The sequence below is a fragment of the Anomaloglossus baeobatrachus genome, chromosome 1, assembly GCF_048569485.1.
Source record: "Anomaloglossus baeobatrachus isolate aAnoBae1 chromosome 1, aAnoBae1.hap1, whole genome shotgun sequence".
NCBI classification, from domain to species: Eukaryota; Metazoa; Chordata; class Amphibia; order Anura; family Aromobatidae; genus Anomaloglossus; species Anomaloglossus baeobatrachus.
The window spans coordinates 332,100,764-332,125,834 of NC_134353.1; the positions used below are offsets into that span (position 1 = coordinate 332,100,764).

General features: G+C 49.4%; 1 protein-coding gene across 1 annotated transcript in view; it reads left to right on the top strand.

Moving 5' to 3' along the window:
* The first annotated feature begins 2,911 nt into the window (after positions 1–2,911).
* Positions 2,912–25,071, top strand: part of HPSE (heparanase) — a 71,074-nt gene continuing 48,914 nt past the window's right edge. The window contains exons 1-3 of the mRNA XM_075337589.1: positions 2,912–3,191; positions 11,439–11,584; positions 13,140–13,265. Coding sequence (XP_075193704.1) covers positions 3,001–3,191; positions 11,439–11,584; positions 13,140–13,265 — 463 coding nt within the window. The 5' untranslated portion in view covers positions 2,912–3,000. The remainder of the gene's footprint in view (positions 3,192–11,438; positions 11,585–13,139; positions 13,266–25,071) is intronic.

A 25,071-nucleotide genomic window follows, 5' to 3' on the forward strand; every position in this document is an offset into this window, starting at 1 on the left:
CTTTGTGGAAGGCCCCCTTCACACGTCCGTGATACACGTGCGTGTTTGGTTCGTTTCCGTATATACCGGAGACACGGCCAAACGTGCACCAATGTTAATCTATGATTGTGGTCACACGTGCGTTATTTCATTATGTCCGTGTGTGCGTGTCCGTGATCCGTATGTGTTTGCGTTTTGCACGGATGCATGTCCGTTATCTGCACGGAGCACGCACACGTGGACACAATGAAAGTCTATGGGTATGTGCACACACGTTAGTAAACATGTATGCATCTACCTATAGTCCGTGTCCGTTTGGTGTTTTTATTTCTAGTGATGTCTCGGCTATTCTTTCTATTTCTGTGTATGTCGGTCAATCTCCCTGAGTCCGTCGGTCGGTCTCTCTGTCTGTCTGTCCCTCTCTCACAGTCTGTCGGTCAGTTTCCCCCCCTCTCTCATACTTACCGTTCCCCGATCACCGGCGCGGCGCTGCACGGCAGTCACACTGCTGCGGCGGCTTTTACTATTTTGAAAAAGCCGGCCGCTCATTAAACAATCTCCTATTCCCTGCTTTCCCCGCCCACCGGCGCCTATGATTGGTTACAGTGAGACACGCCCCCAGACTGAGTGACAGGTGCCTCACTGCACCCAATCACAGCAGCCGGTGGGCGTGTCTATACTGTGCAGTAAAATAAATACATAAATAATTTAAAAAAAAACGGCGTGCGGTCCCCCCCAATTTTAATGCCAGCTAGATAAAGCCATACGGCTGAAGGCTGGTATTCTCAGGATGGGGAACTCCACGTTATGGGGAACCCCCCACCCTAACAATATCAGTCAGCAGCCGCCCAGAATTGCCGCATACATTATATGCGACAGTTCTGGGGCTGTACCCGGCTCTTCCCGATTTGCCCTGGTGCTTTGGCAAATCGGGGTAATAAGGAGTTAATGGCAGCCCATAGCTGCCACTAAATCCTAGATTAATCATGTCAGGCGTCTCACCGAGATACCCTCCATGATTAATCTGTAAATTACAGTAAATAAACACACACACCAGAAAATAATCCTTTATTAGAAATAAAAAACACACAAATATACCCTGGTTCACCACTTTAATCAGCCCGAAAAAGCCCTCCATGTCCGGCGTCATCCAGGATGGTCCAGCGTCGCATCCAGCTCTGCTGCATGGAGGTGACCGGAGCTGCAGCAGACACAGCCGCTCCTGTCACCTCCACGCAGCTAATGAAGACAGCCGCGCGATCAGCTGAGCTGTCACTGAGGTTACCCGCTGTTACTGGATCCAGTGACAGCGGGTAACCTCAGTGACAGCTCAGCTGATCACGCTACTCACCTCATTTGCTGCGTGGAAGTGACCGGAGCGGCGGTGTCTTCTGCAGCTCCGGTCACCTCCATGCAGCAGAGCTGGATGCGACGCTGGAGCATCCTGGATTCCGGCGGACATGGAGGGCTTTTTGGGGCTGATTAAAGTGGTGAACCAGGGTATATGTGTGTGTTTTTTATTTCTAATAAAGGATTTTTTCTGGTGTGTGTGTTTATTTACTGTAATTTACAGATTAATCATGGAAGGTGTCTCGGGGAGACGCCTGACATGATTAATCTAGGATTTAGTGGCAGCTATGGGCTGCCATTAACTCCTTATTATCCCGATTTGCCAAAGCACCAGGGCAAATTGGGAAGAGCCGGGTACAGCCCCAGAACTGTCGCATATAATGTATGCGGTAATTCTGAGCGGCTGCTGACTGATATTGTTAGGGTGGGGGGCTCCCGAAAACGTGGAGCTCCCCATCCTGAGAATACCAGCCTTCAGCCGTATGGCTTTATCTGGCTGGCATTAAAATTGGGGGGACCGCACGCCGTTTTTTTTAATTATTTATTTATTTTACTGCACAGTATAGACACGCCCACCGGCTGCTGTGATTGGGTGCAGTGAGGCACCTGTCACTCAGTGTGGGGGCGTGTCTCACTGCAACCAATCATAGGCGCCGGTGGGCGGGGAAAGCAGGGAATAGGAGATTGTTTATTGAGCGGCCGGCTTTTTCAAAATAGTAAAAGCCGCCACAGCAGTGTGAATGCCGTGCAGCGCCGCGCCGGGGATCGAGGAACGGTGAGTATGAGAGGGGGGGGGAAACTTCAGTCACTCGGGGGATTAGCGGTCACCGTTGAATCCTTCACAGGTGACCGCTAATCAGTACTCGACACAGACAGAGCCGCGGTATGAGGATGAAGTCGGGTGACATTCCACACGGACATTCCACGTACACATACACGTTAATTCCACACGCACACACGGACGTTCTACACACAAACACGGCTAGCATACGCAATTCACACAGGTGCCACACGGACCATAAAAACGGACACAAAAACGGGACACGGACCCGAAAAACGGCCCGTAACACACGTGCGTGTTTTTCACGGACGTGTGAAGGGGGCCGAATACGTACCAGAATCACTGATGTGTGAAGGGGACCTAAGAAGAATGAAAGGAAAAAAAGTGCAAAAATGTAAAATCGGCCAGCCCAATAGGTCATCATAACACACAATTCCACCTGCTTTAGAGGTCCCGATGGGCCCCTGTGTGGTTGCACCATTGGTATGTCTGGCCCTGCATACTGTATAACCTGTTCATAGCGGCTCATAATACAGAATCAGTACAAACAATGAATGCTGTCAGGGTGGGGCAGGCTGACTTTCTGTGAGCCTACACCTGCCTGTGATCACCTGACTGCCCTTCTCAACACACGTCTATGTTCTACCTACAACCAAGGATCACTGTTTTCATGAATTTGTGTGCCGAGTAGGAGGAAGTTGAGAAAGTCCTATGATTAGACAGACTGCGAATATTTGCCATCCCAGCAGAAAACAAACTCTTTGTGGTTGTGTATACCCAGCATCCTCTGTGTGCTACATGTTCCAGAGAGGAAATTTGCTTCCTGCTTTCAGCATTTTCACTTTGGCATATTTCAGGTTGCTTCCAGTGCTCCACATAGGACCTGACTAATGAATATTTCTGTCTGCATTACCTTTCTTGCTGGTGGTCTTTTGCTTAGCAGCAGCAATGCTCTGGATCCACCTGGGGAACTACAGCTACAGCTGAAGAATACCAGAAGACCCCCTCTAAATCCAAGGTTTCTGTCTGTAACCATTGACGCCAGTCTTGCTTCAGAACCTAAGTATATTGCTTTTCTTGGGTAAGTAGCACATTATATATACTGTATACACACTATACTACTAAATATACTAGCCTGGAATCAATCTGTATAAGATTTTACAGGGTTGGTGTTACACATAGTATATCCCTGGTAAACTGAAAATGGAGCTTCAAATCCTGAAATACTGCACCAACAACACTGTTGTAAACAGTAAGTATAGGTGGTGGTATGCAGAAAGCTGCAGCACTAACCTCTGGCACTTTTAAAGGGAACCTGACATGTAAAAAAACCATTATTGACCTACAGATATAGGGTTAATGGCATTCTAAGGCTACTTTCACACATCCGGCTTGAGCTCTGCGGCTCAATCCGGCTGTGCAAGCTATGCAACGGATGCGGTGAAAACACCGCATCCTTTGCATAAGTTTTTCCTGTGCGGCCAGTCCGGTTTTTGCCGCTTGCGGCATGCTACTGAGCATGCGCAGTGGCAAAAACCGCATGCGGCGGCCAGATGCGGTTATTGCCGCATCGCGCCGCATCCGGCCGCCATAGGCATGCATTGAAAAATGCGCCGCATCGGCCGAATGCGGCGCGATGCGGTTTTTTTTGCCGAAGAAAAAACGTGCCAGGCAACGTTCCATCCGGCCGCCGCATCGGCTAAATCTGCCGCATGCGGCAAAAACCGGACGGAACGCAAGGCCATGCGGCACAATGCGGCACTAATTAAAGTCTATGCAGGAAAATCGCAACCGGCAGCAAAAAAAAAAACGGTTGCGATTTTCCTGCAAAGTGCCGGATTGTGCCGCATAGCAAAAACCGGAGGTGTGAAAGTAGCCTAAAGCTGTCTAGCCGCACTGAAATTCCGGCTATTGGGAGGAAATGTACTTTTGTTCTTCCCTGCAGCCTCAGGCTTCAAGTCCAAGAGGTGCGGCTGGAGCAGCTTCAGTCACCGCTCAGTTCATGGGGAGCACACAGACACCCCAACACTGACTGACAGCCTGCTCAGCAATAATGCAATGCAAAGCCGACTGTCAGTCTTGTCCAGTTTTACTGGGCACAAATATTAACACGTTAAAGTAGTTAACTAATCTCCTACTGTTACTATATCATGGTAAATACCAGTTCTACACAGGCATCCTTCAAATGTACATGTGAAAACTGTACTATTAAGTCCAATAACTAAGTCCACGTGTACATGTTGAGTATTTGGTGAGGTTTTCTTTACCTCGGTATCTGTAAGCTAAAAACAAAAAAAAGTATAATAGAAACACAGCACCACTCTGCATTTTTACCCATTGCTGGTTTTGGCTTACAAATACTGGAGGTAAAAAAACCCTCACCAAATACTTAATATGTGCACGTGGCCTTACGAGTGGCGTTCTCTTGATTGCTATTGATCACTTTTCCAATCTGTTCCATTTGGCCCAAAGCATCATAAAGATTTTTTCAAGCCATAATTTGTGTCTACAATGCTTTCCCTGACATCTTTACCACTTCTTCCCTATCTGAAGGTTAAATCAACCCAAATGTGAATCTGGTATGAGTGTGTGGGGCATTAAAGGGAATCTGTCAGCAGGTTTTTGTTACCTCATCTGAGAGCAGCATGATGTTGGTAAACAGACCCTGAATCCAATGATGTATCACTTAGTTTACTGGGTGCAGCAGTTGTGACACGTTTTTGGATTTACCAGTGTTCAGAAAGTTAACCTGTCCACACTAGACTCTGTGTGTACAAAGTCTATAGAAAGAGAGGGGGAGGAAGCATGGTCAGACTAGCATAGTCCAGGCAATGATAATCCAAGGTGATAAAAGCTTCACTATAAGTAAACAGCACCGCTGGGGTAATAAATGACACATCCTTGAACGCTGTGTGTCAGCCACTATCTCCTGCTGGTTTTAGATTACATAGCAAAAACCTGCTGACAGTTCCCTTTTATAAGGATTATTCTTACTATATGGAGGACCTATTCTTATGTGTGATACAAGAGTTTGCACTATTTTTTTATTGTGTGTGTGATCTCAGTGCGCTCAGACAATAATGGTGCAGATATTAGGCCCCACACACCTACAGTTGTGTCCCTTACAAGGTAATATTCATCCTTTTGTGTATTCATTCATTCAGCCTTAAGACAGCAATGATCACATTCTATATGCCCTCCACAAAGTAAAAATGTTCGCCTCTATGACCTCTGCAATGTAATTTTTATATCCCTTAGAAGAAAATGCCACCCCCTTGTGGGCTGCACCTAAAAATTATTTATGCCCCACAAAATAAAAAGCTTTTTTTTTTCCCAGATGAATAATACAATGTATGTTCCTCCTGCGACAAGTAGAGAGCCTTTTCTGGCCTGAGCAGCTAGCATCTAATGCACGTGGCATGATGCAGGTGAAGGATAGTACGGACAGCGGGCCATGGGGGCTCCGCATGCTTCAACAGAGGCCTCTGACACCATGCCATGTCTTTATTCCTTGAACCCTTCTGCAGAACTCCCTCTCATCTGGCCTCTCTCTCTAACCAATCCACTCTGTCACTCCTCCCCTATCTTATCTAATCCATTGCTGCTCTTGCCCAACCGCTAGGTGGCGCTGGCTGCTACACGATCCCAGCTCTGCTACATTAGGGACCTGCACTTCACTAGCAGAAGTGTCATTTTACCAAATACATTTAAGCGCATACTCTGTACTCAAAACACAGACAAATAGCAACTAGCATAAAACAGGTGGTGAGGGAACACGACCACCTCCTATGCAGAAGACTCGAGTACTTCTCGGGTAGGCAAAGAGGAGATTCTGCTGAGTCAAGAAGCTGTTAGGGCTCATGCGCACGTTGCATAATTGCATGCATTTATGCTGCGTATTGCACTGCAGCGTAAATGCATGTGTCCTGCGTCCCCTGCATAATCTATGAAGTTTGTGCATGATACGTGCGCACGTTGCTTTTATGAACGCAACGATTTGGATGCCAAAATTTTGACCCAAATCTGTGCGTTCATAAAAGCTGCATGTCAATTATTCCGTGTGTTATGGATGCAGCTCCCGCTCTGTTTATGGGGGGGGGCAGCAGCCATAGCGCATGAAATTGGCTTTTTTCTACAAAAAAACTGCATTCATTATGCAGTGTTTCTGCAGCGATTTGAAGCGCACATTTGCTGTCAAATCGCTGCACAATATTCAGCAGTTACATGCGTGTTGCGGATGGGGGCCAGACCACTGCAGAGGGCTTCTCGGATCCGGGTTCGTTACTGTGGCTCGAGTGGTAGCCGGACCCGGGCTCGTGCGGCCGTCCGTCCTCACAACCATAGAAAGGGTGTATTTACAGGGGAAAAGTTTGTCAGTGACGCCTCCCGTGGGTTGCGGTGAGGGTTGGTAGCACCGCCGCTGCCTGAATAGGGGACGCCCGGGTCTGATGGAGTGGGGCAGCAGGATGGTATCCCCTCCACGGGTAGGGGAGGTGTTGTCCAGGGGCCAGGTGTACAGGAGGGAATGCTGCGGAGAGTGTCATGCAGGGCTGGATCGGGCAAGAATGGTGTACTCACAGTTCCAAAGAAATTCACACAGAGTCCAGTGGTAAACCAAATTGCCAGTGACCGGTAACCTCCGGCGCGTGTATTCGGGTCCCACACCCTGATACAGCAAACAGGGGTCCCTTCCTCCTGCACTCAGTGTTTGTGTCTTCGACAGGACAACTCCGCTTGAAACGAGGAAGTCCACTCCCGGTAACTTTGTATGTTGGGAGCTGTGGCCTGCGAAATCTGACCAGTGGGATCTCTGTGGGTTCTGGCGGACACCCTATCCCCCGCGTTGGGCTTTTATTTCGCTCTCTGGGCTTGCTGGTGGGACAAGACGTGGAATCTTGTCCCTGGCTGGCTAATTTACAAGGGGCTTGAAACCTTGCTCGCCCTAGAGTCCAGGCACCCCGACTGTGCACGGTCTCCAGACCGGATTCCCGCTGTCGGCATCGGCGTGCTACAAACCTGCCCTGGTCCATTTAAGGTCTCTCGCGACCGAATCTCCATCGCCTGTGGCCCTGTCTGCCGTCTGCCACCTAGTCAGTAGTCCGGTAGTCCAGGGGCCCCAACCCCTGACTCCGCTGTCACTCCACACTCCTCTCTCTTCGACTGTCAGTACTCAACTCCCCCACTCAACTCCACTTGTTCCCTCCCAGAACACCTCAGGACCCCTAGGTGGGCGCTCTCATCTGCCTGGTCCCGCCCACTGGTGTGTCCCTATTGTCATGGGGGGTGACTAGGCTTTGCTGGCTGATGTTGTGTACCTGGGTGTGGGTTTGTGCTGGTGTGCCAAGGAGGATGGAGTTCTGCACCTGGAAGATCTGTGCAGTCTCTGACAACCTGGTTTTGCCAAGGCGTCACATGCGCATGAGCCTTTAATGAAAAGGAAGTCTGTAAGCAGTTTTGACCCCGTAAAACTGTTGCCAGTTGGAGAGGTGTAGGGGTGCTTAGGCTATGGCTACATGGTAATATGTGTAGTACCATCTCAGTGCCGCACTACACATAATCGCATGTAATGATTTCCCACACTGTCGCATTACACCGCATGCACGCACACACAGAGCTCACTACTGAACACTGTGTGCACATACACTGAAGGAGTAGGTCCTTAGCACATACTTTATGGGGAGGGAAGTGTTCAATGCGCTCCCACCCCACAAAGTGGCGCTGTAGCCCCATTGTCCCCAGTGCTGTACATGCCTCCCAATTCTGTATGTGCCACCCCCTCACCACCATTGCTATGTGCCACCCTTCCCCCTCATTGCCGTGTGTCGCTGCCCCCGCCACACCGGTGCCGTGTGTCGCTGCCCCCGCCACACCGGTGCCGTGTGTCGCTGCCCCCGCCACACCGGTGCCGTGTGTCGCTGCCCCCGCCACACCGTGTGTCGCCCCCCCCCATTGGGTCGTGTGCCGTCCCCACCCCCCGGAGCAGTCTGTGCTCTCCCCCCCCCCCCCCCCCCCCCGTGTTTGCCCCATCGCCATGTATATACTGTCCGGTGATGCCTGTGGCCCCAGCCCCTTCTGTGATGTATATGATTTACCAATCTTATTATCACAAAGAGTTGACTGCGCCCCAGACCGAGAGAAACCTGAAAAATCAGTGGAGAGACAACATAGTCAATATCACCGAACATCACAGCCGCACCAAATAGAAGCCGCTCCAGTCAGCACAGTTGGAGTGAGTTAATTCATTGTTTGACCAAATATAACAGGATAGTATTCAAGTTGATCATTTTGTGCGGCCCCCGAAGGCTGGTAAAAATTTCCAAATGGCCCCCGGCAGAACAAAGGTTCCCCATATCTGATTTACAGTATTCATTGTAGGGTAAAAATGGCCTGGCAACATGATTCTCCAAGTCAGTACAGGTGGTTTTTTTTTTTTTGGTTGATTGAGCTGTGTGAGGGCTTGTGTTTTGCATAGCAAGGTAACAGTTTTATTGGTACCAATCTTATGCAATTTGGCATTCTAATTTTTTTTACCATATGAGTTAATTTCATTTTATATTTTGATAGATTGGACTTTTACGGACATGTTGATATCAAATGTTTTTTTATTATTTTTTAATGGGGGAAAAGGAGGGTCTTTCAAATCTTTTTATACAGTATATCACAAAAGTGATTACACCCCTCACAGTTTTGTAAATATTTTGTTCTATATTTTAATGGAACAACACTGAAGATATGACCCTTTGATACAATGTAGAGTAGTCAGAGTATGGCTTGTATAACAGTGTAAATTTGGTGCCCTCTAAATGAGTCAACACACAACTATTAATGTCAAAACTGCTGCCAACAAAAGTGAGTACACCCCTAAGAGTCAATGGGGAAAATTGTGCCCAAAGTGGCAATATTTTGTGTGGCCACCATTTTCAAGCACTGCCTTAACTCTCTTGGGTACTTTCACTGGAGCTTCACAGGAGCCACTGGAATACTCTTCCACTCATCCATGACGACATCACAGAGCTGCTGGATGTTAGAGACCTTGCCCCCATACACCTTACATTTGAGGATGTCCAGCATATGCTTAATAGGGTTTAGGTCAGGAGACATGCTTGGCCAGTCCAGCACCTTTTGCCTCCGTTTCTTTAGCAAGGCAGTGGACGTCCTGGAGGTGTGTTTTTGGGGTTGTTATCATATTTTAATACTGCCCTGCAGCACAGTTTCCAAAGGGAGGGGTTCATGCTTTGCTTCAATATGTCATAGTACATGTTGGCATTCATGGAGCTCCCCACAACCGGCAGCACTCATGCAGCCCCAAACCATGACACTCCCACCGCCATGCTTGACTGGAGGTAAGACACACTTGTCTTTGTACTCCTCACCTGGTTGCCGCCACACACACTTGATATCATCTAAACTAAGTATGTTTCTTGATGTCATCAGACCACAGGACATTTCCAGTAATCCATGTCCTTAGTCTGCTTGTCTTCAGCAAACTGCTTGCGGGCTTCATCTTTAGAAGAAGCTTCCTTCTGGGATGACAATAATGCAGACCAATTTGATCGTGTCTGCGGAGTATGATCTGTGCACTGACAAGCAGACCCTCTCACCTCTTAAACCTCTGCAGTAATGCTAGCAGCGCTCATACGTCTATTTTGAAAAGACAACCTCTGGACATGACGCTGAGAGTGTGTACTCAACTTCTTGGTCGACCATGTTGACCATGTCCTGAGTGGAAGCTGTCAGTTTCATTGTGTTGGCAATCATCTTACAGCCTAGGCCATCTTTTATGTAGAGCCACAATTCTACACTTGCTCACCATTCACACCTGAGACCTTGTAACTGTCGCGCCCAGGGATATGGGGTACTCTGTCCCGGGCAGTGTATATCTTGGGAATGTCACTTTGGTGGCCATTGCCCGGTTCTGTGCCCTGAGCCCTTTTTTGTAAAGGGGATATATTTACAGGAGACTGGATTAGTGTTCATACGTGACGCCACTTGCGGTGTTGCGGCTATGTGGATGGAGCCGCCGCCGCACAATATCCACTACTGGGGCTGGTGTTTATGGCAGCCTGGATGTTAGACCCTTCGCAAGCAGGGCCGGGCCCCAAAGGGTAGGTGTAATGACGGGTGTCGGAAGAAGGTAGTCCACACAAGGGGTTCAGTGCAACTTGTTCTTTACTCACTTTCTGGTGGTAACTGGTCACCCGAGGCTGGCTGGTTTCACCTTCAGGTCCCCTTTGTCCCAGTGCCATTGTAGTAATCTGGTACCTTCTTCCCCTACAAGTATCTCTGGTTGGTGGGTCCCCGTGGTGTAGAGCAACTGGGGGTCCCCGTCCGGTGGTCTTTTTCCACTGCTGTCCGTATGACATTGGCGTGAATTCTGTGGGGTTGGAGTCTCTGGTCCAGTCCCTGGCTCTCTCTTTGCTACTGAGTCTCAGATTTTTAGGTCAGTGAGGTCCTTGATGGTCCCCTCGCTGTGCAGGTGTTATCAGGCCTGGCTGGAGATTTATGCCTAACCTAGGGTCCTGTATCCTGTTGGTGCATAGTTCCACTGTCTGCCCTTCCCACCTGGTCAACTAGTGGACTGGACTGGCTCCACCTCTTGACTGCCATCCATTGGTCCAACCCTAGCTTTGCACCAATGTATGGGGGATTGTTGGGGAAAACTGGGATTACCTGGAGTTTCTGTGTGTGACTGGCACTGGTCTTACGGGGCCCTAGGGGGTAGGCCCTGTATCCTGATAAGGATACAAAATCTTGTAGCTCCATGATGGCTTCAGGGGCGCTATATAACACTAAAAAGTCACATGGCACAATTTGGCCATTTTCACTTAGGGGGTACTCCCTTTTGTTGCTAGTTTGTTTGGACATTAGTGGCTGTGTGTTGAGTTATTTAGAGGGCACACCAAATTTACACTGTTATACAAGCTGTACACAGACTACTTTACATTGTATAATTACATCAGTAAATGTCTAAACGCAACAATATAACTTCACTTATCCTGCACAGTGAACAATGTAAAAAACGAACATTCGCTTTGGATCTGCGTTATTTGGAGTGTGGATCCAGTGGTGAACAAATTTAAACAAAAAATGAATTCTCCAAGGAGAAATGAAGGCGCGCTGAAGTTGCCCCATAGGGACAGGTCGGAGGGCAGGCGGGCGTTGTTACAGAATAAGTCTGGGGTTCTTTTTTTTTTTTTTTTTTTTTTTTTTCAAAGTAATACGCTATAACACATTTGGTAATAATTGTTCATTAGCTTGATCACTACTTTCTTATGTAATTATCAAGAAATTTCTTTGTGACGGTATACTTCTGAATTATGTCTTTTAGATCCCAAAAACTTATCACTTTAACAAGAGGGCTTTCTCCTGCCTTCGTAAGATTTGGAGGAACAAAATCAGACTTCCTTTTCTTTGATCCAACACCAAATGCATCCGTTGAAGAAAATATTACCTGGAAGCTGCCAATAAAGCAAGGTAACAATGATCCTCTAGCAATGTATTTTTTTAATGGGGACCTGCCATGTCAAAATACACTATTAATATGGATATTTTCAGTTAATCTGCAGGTTAATAGCATTGAAAAACTGCCTGGCCATCACAATGAAATCCCAGCTACTGGGAGGAAATTAACGTTATTCCCCCCGGTAGGCTCCGACTTTCAAGTATACTATAGAGGCATGGCCGGAGCAGTGTCAGTCTCCATTCCAGACCCCAGCACTGACTGTCAGGGTCTGCAGCTACTACTCACTATGTATTGAGTGGTGACTGCTCCGACCACGTCTCTATAACTGAAAGCCGAGGCTGCCGGGAGGAATAAAATTAATTTCCTCTTGGCAGCTGGAATTTCATTATAATGGCCTGCCTCCATTCTTCATTATACAGGATTCTTCCTACCTTTTTCTGTAGAGTCCCTATGACGTCAGAAGTGCGGCTGAAAATCCAGTGCCTATGCATTCTACCTGTCGTCTCTCCCTGCACTGTGAAGCAACAGTAACTACCTGGCGCCTGCACACAGCAAAATTGAAGCCTGTGCCCACAGAAGGACGGATGAGTGTGAGGTGGATGACAGGCAGAATGGGCAGTCGTGAGATTTCCCGCCACTCACATGACATCACAGGGACTTCGAAGAGAAGGGGAGAAGGAATCCTGTATAATGAGGACTGGAGGCAGGCTTATCTTGCAGGCAGCACATGCCCCATAGCCCGGAATATAGAAGATATAAAAGAGGATATTCTGCCAAACGAGCCATCATCCAGGATGCATACAAGTATGGATAATTTCACTTTTATGCCACCTATATGGCCATATTAATAACAACAAAAAAAAATGCAAAAAAAGTGACAGATTCCCTTTTAAGAGAATTCCCTAGGCTTGATCAGAGGTGGATGAAAGTGCCGGACTGAACTGATAATGATGTAAGAGAGGTGCCCCAGTCTAACTCAGATGTTTTGTAGACACTGTAACTAAAATAGTCACAAATCACAGCTGTGCCTTAAAGGGGCTGAGCTATCAACTAAGGAAAATACAAAATAGTATGTATAAAGGCACGGATTTGCATATCATTTTTGAGCTCATTGGACAACTGTAAACGAATGTGGAAATTATCTTTTGCGTTATACTAGTTAATTTGTTTTCACCAGACTGTCCCTTTTATCACCTATCCATACTTTTATCAGTGGGGGGTCCAACCACTGGCACCTGCTCTGTTAGGAAGGACGGGGAACTTATATCCTGTTAGAATGGATCAGCAATGCGCCTGCTTGACGGCTGTTCCATTTATTCCCTATGAAGCTGCTGAGCACTGCACTCGGCTTTTCTAGCAACCCATAGAGAATAAAGGGAGCTGCCATTGAGTGTCCAAACATATTATAACAGTATAAAAGTGTACCGATTGGTGCGAGTCCCAACCGTCGGATACCTACTGATTGCCAATATGTCACCTATACTGTGCTGTGGAAAGGTGTTAGCTTGTCTTCACTGGACAACCCCTGTAATTGTACATAATGGAAAATGTAATTTTTTTCAACAGATGTCTGTTATAGAAGCCAAGTCCCATCTGCAGTGCAGCAGAAGCTGTGGTCTCAGTGGCCTGTTCAGGAACAAGCCATTCTTAAAGAGGCTTTTTCTGAGACCTACAAAAATGCCACGATAACAAGTGAGGCATGCTGATGATGGTAAACTGCATCATGTAGATAAGTATTGCAATGGATTTTCTAGGGAAAAAAAAAATTCTAAAATTTAGTGAAATGAATTAAACCCTAGCTTTATCATATGCTGTTATAAAATATTAATCTATTCAAACTGTAATGTTTGAAAAATACAATTTGTTGTGAAATATTATCTTAAAAATTAAGGCAATAAGCTGATCACAAAATGCTCTTTAGAAACTCTCCCGCTCTCTCTCCCTCTCCCCCCGGATTCCACTCCCCATTGACATATATGGGGCCGGATTCCGGATCGGATCCGGACTTCTTTGTCAACCCGCCGGTGATCCGCCGGACCCGGATTATTGACAGTCCGCTCAACTCTATTACTGATGAAAATGAAATTGGGCACACTTGGACATAAGAGAATAGGAATTATACAAAATGTGAGGGAGCTCAAAAGCCATCTTATCAAACAAGTAGAGGTAACGAATACTACGGTATTCTCCAATATTCCTAGTAGAAGTAATACCAGTACTTAGGAAACCTGGCACAATATAATAAAATAAATATATATATATTTTGCAAGGTTTCTTGAGAGTACAGTTTTACATGGGCTTTACACAGTTGAACTTTTTATTTCCAATGTGTTAGCGACAAGTGTCATATTCGAGGGTCAATGCGTGAGCCCCAGATGTGTCTAGAAACATACTGAAATCCACTGGAGTGCGTTGTACTCACAGCCACAGCGAAAAATAAAACGGAGCATGGACTGGGTTAAGCTATTTGACAAAGTCAGATTTACAAAAACCTAATATGGGCTTTTATTTTTGGAAACATCTGTAGGAAGGTAGTGGGATGGATCTTTCCCTCCAGGTCGGATCTTGCAAATGATCAATGGCCATGGTTTTCATTTGAACCTACAGGAAAGGGCAGGTGGAGTGTGGTTGGATGCAGAGCTGAAGGTGTTAAGTGTGTATGTTTGTATGAGCTGAACATGGACCAAAGCCAGAGACTTGGATGAAGCCCTACGCTGCACTAGAGATTCCTACATTAGTGCATGTGCCTACTGTGCCAAACTAAATGTGGGTGCGATCCAGAAGTTAACCCCTTCAGCCCCCAGCCTGTTTTCACCTTAAAGACCCGGCCATTTTTTGCAATTTTGACCAGTGTCACTTTGACAGGTTATAACTCTGGAACACTTCAACGGATCCTGGCGATTCTGAGATTGTTTTTTCGTGACATATTGTACTTCATGTCAGTGGTAAATTTAGGCCGATATGTTTTGCGTTTATTTGTGAAAATTTCGGAAATTTGGCGTAAATTTTGAAAATTTTGCAATTTTCAAAATTTGAAATTTTATGCCCATAAATCGGAGAGATATGTCACACAAAAAAGTTACTAAATAACATTTCCCACATGTCTACTTTACACCAGCGCAATTTTTGAAAAAAAAAAAAATTCCGTTAGGAAGTTAGAAGGGTTCAAAGTTCATCACCAATTTCTCATTTTTCCAACAAAATTTACAAAAAAAAATTTTTTAGGTACCACATCACATTTGGAGTGATTTGAGAAACCTAGGCGACAGAAAATACCCAAAAGTGACCCAATTCTAAAATCTGCACCCCTCACTCTGCTCAAAACCACATCCAAGAAGTTTATTAACCCTTTAGGAGCTTCACAGCAACCAAAGCAATGTAGACGAAAAAATGAAAATTTTACTTTTTTAACACAAAAATGTTACTTTAGCCATAAAAATTAGTATTTTCACAAGGGTATCAGGAAAAATGCATCATAAAATGTATCGTGCATTTTCTCCTGAGTACGCAGATACCCCATATGTGGTGGTAATCAAATGTTTGGGCACGCAGCAGGACTCGGAAGGCAAGGAGCGCCATTTGAATTTTTGAGTGCAAAATTAGCTGCACTCATTAGCGGACACCATGTCGGGTTTGAAGACTCCCCGAGGTGCCTAAACAATGGAGCTCCCCCATAAGTGACCCCATTTTGGAAACTAGAGCCCTCAAATATTTTTTCTAGATGTTTGATGTGCACTTTGAAGCCCTGGGGGCTTCACAGAAGTTTATAACGTTGAGCCGTGAAAAGAAAAAAATTTTTTTTTACCACAAAACTGTTGCTTCAACCAGGTAGCTTTTTTTATCACAAGGGTATCAGGAAAAAATGCACCATAAAATGTATTGTGCATTTTCTCCTGAGTACGCAGATACCCCATATGTGGTGGAAATCAAATGTTTGGGCGCACGGCAGGACTCGGAAGGCAAGGAGCGCCATTTCACAGCAAAATTGGTTGGAATTATTAGCGGACGCCATGTTGCGTTTGGAGACCCCCCTGAAGTGCCTAAACAATGGAGCTCCCCCACAATTGACCCCATTTTGGAAACTAGACCCCTCATGGAATTTATCTAGCTGTTTAGGGAGCACTTTGAACCCCTGGAGGCTTCACAAACGTTTGTAATGTTCAGCCGTGAAAATATTTTATTTTTTTTACCACAAAATTGTTTTTTCAAACAGGTAGCTTTTTTTTCCACAAGGGTATCGGGAAAAAATGCACCATAAAATGTATTGTGCAATTTCTCCTGAGTACGACGATACCTCATATGTGGTGGAAATCAATTATTTGGGCGTACGGCGGGGCTCAGAAGAGAAGGAGCGCCATTTCACAGTAAAATTGATTGGAATTATTAGCAGACGCCATGTTTCATTTGGAGACCCCCTGAGGTGCCTAAACAATGGAGCTCCCCCACATGTGATCCCATTTTGGAAACTAGACCCCCCCATACAAAAAAAATTAGTTTGGCGAAATAAAAAATACAGACATCAGTAGAAAAAAAAAAAAAAATGAGCGCCTGCCAAGACCAGTGCCAAACGTGAGAGCAATGCACGAGTCTCGCATCGCATCATCCACTGCAGTCTGGAAGCGAGCAACTGCGCTGGATAATGCGATGCAAGAGGGCGGGGCGGCAGATGAGAAAGGGCGCAGCGGATGGAAGATGGGAAAGGGCGCAGCGGGTGGAGGAGCGGCAGAGGATGGGAAAGGGCGCAGCGGATGGATGATGGGAAATGGCGCAGCGGATGGATGGGAAATGGCGCAGCGGATGGAGGAGCGGCAGAGGATGGGGGGGGGGGGAGGTGAGATGGGGATACCTACCTTACAGGATGGATCTAGGCAGCAGGATCACAGCAGACAGAAGAGGCAGCAGATGAAGGAGGCAACAGATCGAGGAGGGTGAGAGGGGGCAGTAGATGGAAAATGGGAGAGAGCAGGCAGCAGATCGGGGAGGGGGGCAGAGTCTGATGGGAGAGAGAGATGGCACATGGAGGAGGGGGGGCCCCGGGGGCAGGGTGGCTTGCAGCACATGTAGGGGGAGGGTGGCTTGCAGCACATGTGCTGCAAGCCAGCCACCCTCCCCCCACATGTGCTACAAGCCAGCCACCCTCCCCCCACATGTGCTGCAAGCCAGCCACCCTCCCCCCACATGTGCTGCAAGCCACCCTCCCCCCACATGTGCTGCAAGCCACCCTCCCCCCACGTGGGGGGAGGGTGGCTTGCAGCACATGGAGGGATAGGAGGTGTGGCGATGGAGAAGGGGCAGCCGATGAAGGAGGCGGCGGCCGCCGATCGGGAACAGTGGGGGCCGATTCGGGGGCAGCAGCGGCTGAAAAAGGTGGGTGCGACGGCGGCGGGGACAGTGGCGAGCATGGCGGCGGGGACAGCGGTTGATCGGGAGCGGCGGCGGGGACAGCGGTGGAGCGGGAGCAGCGGCGGGGCGATCGGAGACAGTGGCGGGGACAGCGGTGGAGCGGGAGCATGGCGGGGCGATCGGGGACAGCGGTGGAGCGGGAGCATGGCGGGGCGATCGGAGACAGCGGCGGGGACAGCGGTGGAGCGGGGGCATGGCGCCGGGGCGATCGGAGACAGCAGCGGGGACAGCGGTGGAGCGGGAGCATGGCGGGGCGATCGGAGACAGCGGCGGGGACAGCGGTGGAGCGGGAGCATGGCGCCGGGGCGATCGGAGACAGCGGCGGGGACAGCGGTGGAGCGGGAGCATGGCGGGGCGATCGGAGACAGCGGCGGGGACAGCGGTGGAGCGGGAGCATGGCGGGGCGATCGGAGACAGCGGCGGGGACAACGGTGGAGCGGGAGCATGGCGGGGCGATCGGAGACAGCGGCGGGGACAGCGGTGGAGCGGGAGCATGGCGCCGGGGCGATCGGAGACAGCGGCGGGGACAGCGGTGGAGCGGGAGCATGGCGGGGCGGTCGGAGACAGAGGCGGGGACAGCGGTGCATCGGGAGCAGCGGCGGGGACAGCAGTGGAGCAGGAGCGTGGCGCCGGGGACAGCGGTGGATCGGGAGCAGCGGCGGGGCGATCGGAGACAGCGGCGGGGACAGCGGTGGATCGGGAGCAGCGGCGGGGCGATCGGGGACAGGGGCGGGCGGCGGGGACAGGGGCGGGCGGGCGGCGGGGACAGCAACTTACCGCTCTCCTCGGCTTCCAGGGACGGTCACAGGCCGCAGATCCACATTGATTGGAGAGAGCGGTCACAAGACCGGTCTCTCCAATCAGAGCTGGGGGCGGGTGAAGCATCGATCACCCAGCTCCAGCCAATGGCCAGTGCTACAGCAGCACTGATCAGGGCTGGATTTCAATGTTCCAGCCATTTTCAATGGCTGGAACATTACAGTGGCTGTAATTGGCTGAGCGGCGTTCGTCAGCCAATCACAGCCTCTGTAGGTTCGGGGAGGAGGCACCACCCCTCCTGAGGTCAGGCAGAGGTCCCCTCCTTCCCGAATCTACCGTTTAAGTAAACAAATTTCACTCCCCGGGGCTCCGGGACCGCGATTTCGCTATGACGTACTGAGTACGTCATGGGTCGTTTAGCACCATGTCACCATGACGTACTCAGTACGTCCAAGGTCGTTAAGGGGTTAAAGCCTGTGATTGATCTGAAGTTTGGAATCAAAGACTTTCTTTGTTTGAACTAAATTTACTTGGGTCACTGCCTCTCTACAACAATGCGGGTGTAAGGGCTCCACCCCTACAAAGGTTATAGATTATACCAGCTAGGTAGCCTTCATATAGAATTAAACAGGCAAAGTAGAAAGAGACAGGAATAGGATGGAGGGTGGTTTTATAGGGGACTTAATAATAAAGATGCTATGCTGGCATCGATACTGACTTGGAAATATGCCTAGTTAACATGAATGATGGTTGTCGTATTGCTCACAATTTCTGCAATGAGGACTATATGTGTACAAGACAGTCTTGCTGAATCAAGAAAGGGCCTATCCCAAACTGTTAATAAAAAGTGAGAAACAAAAAACGTTGTGCAGTAACATGAACATTACTCTTTACTGGAAATAGGAGGCTTAGCCCAAACATGAAAAAGAATCACATACTATTCTCCTGCCTTCATCCAATTTTACAATAGGTAATACGCACTTCAGCAGGCAGCATTTTCAGGGCATCGGCTGAGTTATCCATCAGACTGCGTGACAATGAAACGTGATTTATCCCTCCAGAGAACACGTTTCTGCTACCTCTAAGTGTAGTGGTGCATGGTTTACATAATTCCAGCCCACACATGGCATTACACAGGTAATCTTAGGCTCGTATTCAGTAATGCCTCTTCCTTCGTAACTCCTCAGCAGATGGCAGCACTGGTGTGCGGCAGGTACTGGACTGTTTGGTAGACTCTCTCCTATACAGCTCCAGTTGGTGGAAAGCCTTAGCAATGAACCGTTGTGTTGTTACAGTGTAAAAAATGGAACTCTATGTAGACAGTTGGTCAATGCAATTTAGGTAACATGCTGTCTTCTTGACAGCAGAAGGTGTCTCCTCAAAGGAAATTCATCAGAGAATAATGCAAGCCGATTATGGTGATTGTGTTGATGTGAGCACTGTACGTCAGTGGGCCAGTAAGTTTAAAGATGGTGAGGCAGGAATGTCTGACTTGCATGACAAAAAGAGTTGGACATCCTGAGACATCTGTGATGCAGATGGTGTTCTATATATTGATATTCCTTGACCATGGAAAAACAATAAATTCCAATTGTTACATTATAACGCTGCGTTCTTTGAGACGACGACGAACAAGGGTCCGAAACGAAAAGGCAAATCTTTTCCTGCAACATTACAATTCCAGACCACACACTTCACAAGCCACCACAACAGAGCTTCAGAGACTGAAGTTCTTCACCGTACGGCATACTCCATACAGTCCAGATTTGACGCAATCTGACTTCCATCTGTTCCCAATAATGAAAGACGATCTGCGGGGACATCAATAAGCATCTGATGAAGAAGTTGGGAGAACTTTGAGAGGCTGATTGCGGAAACAGAGTGTCGAGTTCTTCTGTGACGACTTCAGAAAACTTGTTCAACTTTGACAGAAGTGTATCCAATTGTCCGTCTGGTGATTTATGTGGAAAAGTGCATATCTGTAATTAAAGAGCACATTCTAAGGATTATTAGATGCTTTGGGTCATTAAACTGTTTCCATCGAAAGCCAAGTAATGAAGGTGGAGGCATTACTTTTCATTCAACGCTCGTATGTGTCGCACTCGCAACCCTTATCAGTGAGTTACTGTACTTGGTTCACGGTGTGTCTGAGCTGTTGTTACTCCTAGACCTTTCCAGTTCATAATAGCATTGACATTTGACCAAGAGAAAGCTTCCAGAGCAAAACATTCTTTCTTCGGCGCTCTATTGGGAGACCCAGACGATTGGGTGTATAGCACTGCCTCCGGAGGCCACACAAAGCAATTACACTAAAAAGTGTAAGGCCCCTCCCCTTCTGGCTATACACCCCCAGTGGGATCACTGGCTCACCAGTTTTCTGCTTTGTGCGAAGGAGGTCAGACATCCACGCATAGCTCCACTGTTTAGTCAGCAGTAGCTGCTGACTATATCGGATGGAAGAAAAGAGGGCCCATATGGGGCCCCCAGCATGCTCCCTTCTTACCCCACTTGTGGTTTGTAAGGTTGAGGTACCCATTGCGGGTACGGAGGCTGGAGCCCACATGCTGTTTTCCTTCCCCATCCCCCTGAAGGGCTCTGAGGAAGTGGGATCTTACCGGCCACCAAGCCCTGAGGCCGGGCTCCATCCACAGACCCATAGAACCTGCTGGATGTGGAGCGGGAGTGCCGTTCAGGGACAAGGCCCTGCAACTTTCAGGTACTCTGTGTCCCCGTATGGCAGACCACGCGCACCCCAGGCTTGCTGGGTGTGCTAGTGCGCCGGGGACTGTAGCGCTGTGCGCTGGGCTTATAGTCCCCGCAGATTACTGGGGGACTTTATGTGTGTGGATCGCCGCGCCGACCGCCCCTGGAGCGGCGGCGCAGCTGCGACTTGTAGTGCGCCGGGGTCGCGCCGACCGCGCTTTTACGGCGGCGGCGCTTCTAACTTTAGTCCCCGGCTTTCTGCGGCCTAGCTCCGCTTCGTTAACGCCCCCCACCCTGTCAATCAGGGTAGGGGAGAGACGTTATTCAATCGGCAGCGCCGAGGGCTGGAGCACGATTTACATGCTCCAGCCCTCTCACTGAGCACAGTAGGACACAGGCTTCGCGCTTTTTCTCTGTGCACGCCCTAGGCCCGCCCCCAGGCTTGCAGCTCCCCAGGACGCCGGCAGCCATTATACACATGCAGTCTGGCTGGAGAACGGACGCAGGCTCTGGGGGACCCAGGCTAGGGGTTTCTGGCGACCACACACCCGCGCTAAGCGGGCGGTAAGCAGCACATACGTGCAGCCCCACTAGTGCCACAGTGTTATATTTTTCGCTGTACATAGACACTGCTGTGTCTAGATATATTTAATACTGCACTGTAAGGTCGCTTCTTGGCTGTACACCCTATATTGCTTTGAGGAGACAACAGCATGTCATCCGCAAAACACAAGGGTGCCAAGGCACGGGCTGTATACACTACTTGTACAGCATGTGGGGCTAATCTACCAGCAGGCTCCAACGACTCTCATTGTGTGCAATGTTCAGTCCCAGTGGCACTTCGTCAGCCAGAGCCTATTGTGGTGGTAGCCCAGGCAGAGACGCCTGTGAACCCTGCCCCGGTGACGGGGACAGAATTTGCAGTCTTTGCTGATAAAATGTCTGTGACTATGACAAAAATCCTGGAAACCTTGCAGTCCAGGCCAGTTGCTCAGACCATAGACACTGCTGTGTCTATGTTCCCCGGTCCCCCTCAGTTGGAACTAATCCGTACTTCAAGGGGGTCCCAGGCATCACAGGCTGAGGGCTCTGACTCCGATGACAGTCCCAGTCCGCCTAAGCGAGCTCGCTGGGAGAGACCCTCCACGTCATCACGCGGATCAGGGTCTCAGCGAGAAGGGTCCCTATATGAGGGTTCAGAGGTGGGTGATCAGGAGTCTTGTCCTGACGCCGCACTCAATTTGGATACGCCAGATGGTGACGCCATGGTAAATGACCTTATAGCGGCCATCAATAGGCTGTTGGATATTTCTCCCCCAGCCCCTTCTGCAGAGGAGGCAGCTGCACAGCAGGAGAAATTCCATTTCCTGTATCCCAAGCGTAAATTGAGTACTTTTCTGGACCACTCTGACTTCAGAGAATCCATCCAGAAACATAATACTTATCCGGACAAGCGTTTTTCTAAACGCCTTAAGGATACACGGTATCCTTTTCCCCCTGACGTGGTCAAACGCTGGACCCAGTGTCCAAAAGTGGACCCTCCAATATCCAGGCTTGCAGCTAGATCCATAGTTGCAGTGGAGGATGGGGCTTCACTTAAAGATGCCAATGACAGACAGATGGACCTTTGGTTGAAATCTGTCTATGAAGCTATCGGCGCGTCGTTTGCTCCAGCATTCGCGGCCGTGTGGGCGCTCCAAGCTATTTCAGCTGGTCTGGCACAGGTGGACTCTCTCATATGTCCAGCAGTGCCGCAAGTGGCGTCCCTAACTACGCAAATGTCTGCGTTTGCGACCTACGCTATCAATGCGGTACTGGACTCTACGAGCCGTACCTCAATGGCATCTGCCAACTCTGTAGTTTTGCGCAGAGCCTTGTGGTTAAAGGAATGGAAAGCAGATTCTGCTTCTAAAAAATGTTTAACCAGCTTGCCATTATCTGGAGACAGACTGTTTGGTGAGCAATTGGCGGAAATCATCAAACAGTCCAAAGGTAAGGACTCCTCCTTACCCCAGCCCAGATCAAGCAAACCTCCACAGAGGAAGTGGCAGTCAAAGTTTCGGTCCTTTCGAGGCTCGGGCAAGCCCCAATTCTCCTCGTCCAAAGGGACTCAGAAAGAGCAAAGGAGCTCTGATTCCTGGCGGGCTCACTCACGCCCCAAGAAAGCAACCGGAGGTACCGCTTCCAAGGCGGCTGCCTCATGACTTTCGGCCGCCTCCCTCCGCATCCTCGGTCGGTGGCAGGCTCTCCCGCTTTTGCGACATTTGGCTGCCACAGGTCAAAGACCGGTGGGTAACAGACATTTTGTCTCACGGGTACAGGATAGAGTTCAGTTCTCGTCCTCCGCCTCGGTTCTTCAGAACTTCCCCACATCCCGACCGAGCAGATGCCCTTCTGCAGGCGGTGAATTCTCTAAGAGCAGAAGGAGTGGTGGTCCCTGTTCCTCTTCAGGAACGAGGTCAAGGTTTTTACTCCAATCTCTTTGTGGTGCCAAAAAAGGACGGCTCATTCCGTCCTGTTCTGGACCTAAAACTGCTCAACAAGCATGTGAACGCCAGGCGGTTCCGGATGGAATCCCTCCGCTCAGTCATTGCCTCAATGTCTCAAGGAGATTTCCTAGCATCAATAGACATCAAGGATGCTTATCTCCACGTGCCGATTGCTACAGAGCACCAACGCTTTCTACGCTTCGTGATAGGAGACGACCATCTTCAGTTCGTAGCTCTGCCATTTGGTCTAGCGACAGCCCCACGGGTGTTCACCAAGATCATGGCGGCAGTGGTAGCAGTCTTGCACTCTCAGGGACACTCTGTGATCCCTTACTTGGACGATCTACTGGTCAAGGCACCCTCTCAAGAGGCATGCCAACTCAGCTTGACTGTTGCACTGGAGACTCTCCAGACGTTCGGGTGGATCATCAACTTCTCAAAGTCAAATCTGTCACCGACCCAATCACTAACGTATCTTGGCATGGAGTTTCATACTCTCTCAGCGATAGTGAAGCTTCCGCTGGACAAGCAGAGGTCACTACAGACTGGGGTGCAGGCTCTCCTTCAAAGTCAGTCGCACTCCTTAAGACGCCTCATGCACTTCCTCGGGAAGATGGTGGCGGCAATGGAAGCGGTTCCGTTTGCGCAGTTTCATCTGCGCCCACTTCAATGGGACATTCTCCGCCAATGGGACGGGAAGTCAACATCCCTGGACAGGAAAGTCTCCCTTTCCCAGACGGCCAAAGACTCTCTGCAGTGGTGGCTTCTTCCCACCTCATTATCACAGGGAAGATCCTTCCTACCACCGTCTTGGGCGGTGGTCACGACAGACGCGAGTCTGTCAGGGTGGGGAGCAGTTTTTCTCCACCACAGGGCTCAGGGTACGTGGACTCAGCAGGAGTCCACCCTTCAGATCAATGTTCTGGAAATCAGAGCAGTGTATCTTGCCCTACTAGCCTTCCAGCAGTGGCTGGAAGGAAGGCAGATCCGAATTCAGTCGGACAACTCCACAGCGGTGGCATACATCAACCACCAAGGGGGGACACGCAGTCGGCAAGCCTTCCAGGAAGTCCGGCGGATTCTGATGTGGGTGGAAGCCACAGCCTCCACCATATCCGCAGTTCACATCCCCGGCGTAGAAAACTGGGAAGCAGACTTCCTCAGTCGCCAGGGCATGGACGCAGGGGAATGGTCCCTTCACCCAGACGTGTTTCAGGAAATCTGTCGCCGCTAGGGGGTGCCGGACGTCGACCTAATGGCGTCACGGCACAACAACAAGGTCCCAACCTTCATGGCACGGTCTCGCGATCAAAGAGCGCTGGCGGCAGACGCCCTAGTGCAAGATTGGTCGCAGTTCCGGCTCCCTTATGTGTTTCCACCTCTGGCACTCTTGCCCAGAGTGCTACGCAAGATCAGATCCGATTGCAGCCGCGTCATACTTGTCGCCCCAGACTGGCCGAGGAGGGCGTGGTATCCGGATCTGTGGCAGCTCACGGTCGGCCAACCGTGGGCACTACCAGACCGACCAGACTTACTGTCCCAAGGGCCGTTTTTCCATCGGAATTCTGCGGCCCTGAACCTGACTGTGTGGCCATTGAGTCCTGGATCCTAGCGTCTTCAGGATTGTCCCAAGGGGTCGTTGCCACCATGAGACAGGCTAGGAAGCCCACGTCCGCTAAGATCTACCACAGAACGTGGAGGATATTCTTATCCTGGTCCTCTGCTCAGGGAGTGTCTCCCTGGCCATTTGCATTGCCTACCTTTCTTTCTTTCCTGCAATCTGGGTTAGAAAAAGGTTTGTCGCTCGGCTCCCTTAAAGGTCAAGTCTCGGCGCTATCCGTCTTTTTTCAGAGGCGTTTGGCACGCCTTCCTAAGGTGCGCACGTTCCTACAGGGGGTTTGCCATATCGTACCCCCGTACAAGCGGCCGTTAGATCCATGGGATCTGAACAGGGTACTAGTTGCCCTCCAGAAGCCGCCCTTCGAGCCTCTGAGGGAGGTTTCACTTTCTAGACTATCACAGAAAGTGGCTTTTCTGGTAGCGATCACATCTCTTCGGAGAGTGTCTGAGCTGGCAGCACTATCATCCAAGGCTCCCTTCCTGGTCTTCCACCAGGACAAGGTTGTGCTGCGCCCCATTCAGGA